Source organism: Lathyrus oleraceus, chromosome 4, assembly GCF_024323335.1.
Source record: "Lathyrus oleraceus cultivar Zhongwan6 chromosome 4, CAAS_Psat_ZW6_1.0, whole genome shotgun sequence".
In the NCBI taxonomy this organism is placed as follows: domain Eukaryota; kingdom Viridiplantae; phylum Streptophyta; class Magnoliopsida; order Fabales; family Fabaceae; genus Lathyrus; species Lathyrus oleraceus.
The window spans coordinates 153,980,525-153,985,504 of NC_066582.1; the positions used below are offsets into that span (position 1 = coordinate 153,980,525).

The 4,980-nt window shown below is 29.5% G+C and overlaps 1 protein-coding gene across 1 annotated transcript; it reads left to right on the plus strand.

Moving 5' to 3' along the window:
* Nucleotides 1-1,972: 1,972 nt before the first annotated feature.
* On the plus strand, nt 1,973-4,220 carry LOC127136479 (uncharacterized). Its single transcript, XM_051063028.1, has 2 exons — nt 1,973-2,726; nt 3,055-4,220. Coding segments are annotated over exons 1-2 (1,167 nt in total). The 5' UTR covers nt 1,973-2,725.
* Nucleotides 4,221-4,980: the final 760 nt, after the last annotated feature.

A 4,980-nucleotide genomic window follows, 5' to 3' on the forward strand; every position in this document is an offset into this window, starting at 1 on the left:
TTGAACAAACCTTTTCTTAGGATGATGATGAATATTTTGCACTTTGTTAACTTTCTCTTTATTGGATTGGTCACTTTCCCTAACAAAGATAGTTTTACTAGTACTTGGCTTATCAAATTTTGAACAATCAAGTCCACTTTTATCATTGAAATATCTTTGTCTACTAAGAACACTTTCCAACCCAACTTGTCCCTTTTCATATCTTTTAATAAATCTTCTTAATTATACAATTTGAAAAGAAAGAGAATCACAATCATTGCATGTATAATTACGTTTTTCTTTGTCAAAATATTTTTGCATAGTGTTAATTTTCTCTTCAAGAGATTAAATTATTTTTTTGTTGACATTGTTTTGTACTGAATCTTACATTCATCGATCAATTCATTTAGTGCTTCTTGTGCATCATTATCATTATAAAGTTTTTTGTTACTAACCCCATTTTCTTCATCATCGGAATGATGTGATGCCATTAAAGCAAGATTTGCGCGTTCTTTATTTTCCGAATCAAATGGTGAACTTACTTCATTATCATCCCATGCAATATAGGTCCTTTTGGATTTTGATTTCTTTCTCCTGTTATGATCAATTTTTTAGAAAGTTTTATACAATTCGACTTCATGTGTCATTGCTTCCCACATTCAAAGCAAGTGAAAATTTGGGTTACCGTAGAAGTTTCCTTCTTCTAGAAAAATTTATTCTTTTTTGCAAAGGTTAAAGATTTATCATTATTAAAAAATTCACCTAACCTTTTTACAAGAAGAATGAAGTTCTCATCTTCATCTGGTAGATCTTTTTCCACTTCTTCCCTTGAATCAACTTTTAAATCAATACTCTTGGATTTTTTATCTTGAGTTTCATGTTTTTCTAGTCTCTCAAGTTCAATCTCATACTCTTGGAGTTTTCCGAACAATATTGCGGAAGACATTTTGGATAAACTCTTCTTTTTTTATATCGCTGTTACTTTCGGTTGCCATGTCCTGGTCAAAGATCTAAGCACTTTAAGATTAATTTCATAGTTATAAAAAGTCTTACCAAGAGCTATCAATTGATTTGTCAAGTGCATAATTTTTTTTGTAAGTCAAGAATTGATTCCCCGGTTTGCATTCTGAATAATTCATATTCTTGAGCTAGGATGTTCAATCTTGATCTTTTTACTTCAGTGGTTTCTTCATGGCCAACTTCTAATGTATCCATATTTTCTTCGTTGTTGTACATTGAGATACACAAAAGAATTCATATATGCTTAGTGTTATTTGAAGAATATTTTTTGCTTTCTTGTCAAAAATAACATTTTTCTTATCATCTTCATCCCATGAACTTTTAATCTTGGGTGTACTAATGTCATTGATAATGCTTGTAGTAACAAACAAGCTATTTTCTACAGCATTCTAAACTTGTGCTCCTTGTGCTTCAAAATGTAATTTCATGCAGGTCTTTCAAAAATCACAGTATTCACTACATAACAAATAAGTTTATTGTTACTCATCTGGATCTTAGGAACAAGTTACCTATAATTTGCTCTGATACCGAATGTAAATATAGATTATAATCAAAGAGGGGGTGGATTAGATTATCGAGTATTTTTGATTTATTCTCTCGATCAAGAGCGATACCAATGGTGTTCTTATTTTTCTATGAACTTTTAGAACTAAAATGCGAAAAAATAAATGTGTAAAGTAAAGAATACCAATATATATATATATATATATATATATATATATATATATATATATATATATATATATATATATATATATATATATATATATATATATATATATATATATATATATATATATATATATATATATATATATATATATATATATATATATATACTCCCTCCGGTCTCATATGTAAGCAAAAAAAAAAAAGCTCACCCTTTAAGAAAGTGGCTATATATTCATTTAAGTAATGGAAAATATACATTTTTTTCATATTTACCCTTATTTATTAATTTAGAAATAAATTAATATTTTTATTATAACCATTTAATGGTTAGTCAATTTTTATTAATACCATTTAATGGTTAGTCATTTAGTGGTTATATATTCCACTTACTCTTACTAAAATTTCCTGTAGAAATTTGTCCCGCCTAAAAACAACACTTCTTAGTCCATTTACTGTATTCTCCACCCGCCTAAATTTCCATGGTCCCGCCCTGTAGAAATTTAACATTTTCATAGTGAGTTCTATAAATACTAAAGCTTTTGGTTCTCATTTTCATAGCCAAAATTTTACATTTCCTGTATCATTATCTTTTGGTTCTCATAAAAATGCCTCTTAATATTGATCTAAACACTCCATATATTGATCATGAAATGATGGAATGCAACATAGCACCATCCATTAATCTAAATGATCCTTCTTCAAGTAATTTTAACTTGTCTTTTAAGGACCTACATGGTAGTTCATCAAATGAAGAATACATGGAAGAAGCTAATATGTTCAATTGTGAAAATGATTTTGAACATGGTTTTTTTAATATTAATGAGGACATTGATGTTGATGCTTTATATTCAAATGAAGTTCATGTCATGGAAGAAGGTAATATGCTCTAATACTTTTATGTTAGATAATTTTTGAACAACTTAATTAATTTTTTTCACTTTTAATACTGTTTTATAAAATTGCAGAGAGTGAATTTATTCCAAATGAAGAAGATGGAGAGGAGACTGAATTTAATCAATATGAAAGTGATGGAGAAACTGAAAGTATTGCAGCTAGTAAGATTTTTTATCATATCATTATATTTTTGTTTGTTCATATCATTACTGTGTCATCTTTTTTTCATATCATATCATTACTTTTTGTTTTCTATTCATTACTACATTGCCATATTTTGTTTATAAATATAAAACATGCATGAGTCATGCATTAGCAACAAACATGAGACATGCATAAATTAATATAAATGGAGTGTCATCATTTGTTTTCTATTCATTACAGAGCCATATTTTGTTTGCCAATAAGAACATGTAGTAACAAACATGAGACAGTAGCAGCGTAGCAGCATATACTTGTTTCTTAATTATTTTCAATTTTTTCATGCAGTGTCCACAATGGTTCAACATGAACCTGAAACTTTTAGGAAAAAAAGATCATTTTTAAACAATGATCAACGGAAAATAATTGCTCAATTATTGATAAAGAATAGTTGTGGTGGAAAACTAAAATCCGGAACTGTTATATGGTTGGCATCCAAATACTCGGTATCCATCGATGTTATTTATCGAATTTGGAAGCAAGTATCTCAAACAGGTGATGCGTCTCATAAAAGAACAAAAAATTGTGGTCGGAAAAGAGTTGCGGTAGATATTGAAAAAGTGCGGGATATTTCGTTAGCTAAACGTAGCACTCTTCAGAGCCTCGCATTTGCCTTGGGCATTAGCAAAACAGCATTGTTTAAGTTTGTAAAGGATGGGACTTTGCGTCGGCATTCAAATGCTCTAAAGCCACAAATGAAAGATAGCAATATGAAAGATCGTCTTAGATTTTGCTTGTCCATGCTTGAAGAAACTAGTCTTCCTCATGATCCGGAGTTTAAGTCTATGCATAATATCGTCCACATAGATGAAAAATGGTTCTACATGACCAAAAAATCAGCTAACTACTACCTTCTTGAAAATGAGGATGAGCCATATCGCACATGCAAAAATAAAAATTTTATTGGAAAAGTCATGTTTTTAGTAGCAGTCGCTAGGCCTAGATTTGATGACGGTGATAAGGAGATATTTTCGGGAAAAATTGGCGTCTTTCCTCTTGTTCAAAAAGTTGCAGCAAAAAGGTCAAGTATCAATAGAGCTTCGGGTACACTTGAAACTAAACCGATTACTTCTATCACTAAAGAAGTTAGTCGAAATTTTCTAATCAATAAAGTGTTACCTGCAATTAAAGAAAAATGGCCGAGAGAACATGCAATGGAAACAATTTATATACAACAAGATAATGCTCCGTGTCATGTTTCTATTGACGATGAAGAATTTCGTAAAGCAGCTTCTGAAGGAGGATTTGACATCCGTTTATCTTGTCAACCACCGAATTCTCCTGATTTAAATGTTTTAGATCTGGGTTTTTTCAATGCCATTCAATCATTACAACAAAAGGAAGTTTCAAAATCAGTTGATGAACTCATTGAAGTTGTGCAAAACTCATATGATAATTTTTCTAGCAAACAAAAAAAAGGAAGAACAAGACTCATGGAGTTTTGTACAAGATGATACTGCACCATTTATAATAGGATATGACTTTTCAAAAGCCAATGATAACAAATGCAACGTTTCAGAATAAATGCTCTTTTGGAAGTGTAAAAAGTGGAGTTATTATAGGAATAAACATGAATATTGAAAAACTAAATTTGAGGGTAAAATTGGAATGGTATATTTAATTGTAACCATTGTAATTAATTTTTGCTTATATTTGAGACTCCAATTTTTTTTTTTTTGCTTACATATGAGACCGGAGGGAGTATATATTAGTCTCACACTCTGTGTTAGAAATTATGCAGCCTCATCCTAAGACCTTCTTCTAATCTCTAACACAATCAAGAAGGCACACCACCTTCTGATTCTACACTGGAATAGAAAGTACACTACTTTCTAATACAACACAATGATCACTAAACACTTTGTGATCAATAGCATAATTTGAATAAGATATATAGTTTTTATACTTGAGTTAATTATGTAGGAATTGATCTTCTCTTCCAAATGTTACAATTCATAATGTATAAGACTTTAAGTGTTCATAACTAAATATGAAATTATGCAGTAAGTTTTACAAAGCTTAGACTCAAAACACTTAATGATGAAAATTAGAAAGATTTGATATTTAAATTGATTAAAAGAAGTAAATTTGAAATTCAGAATTCACAATTATTTATATTCAGATTGTACATTTTGGAAAGAGTACAATGTCATCAAACATTATCATGATTCATGATTAAAGTTTGGAAATCATTGGATTAAAAATGAATGTGAA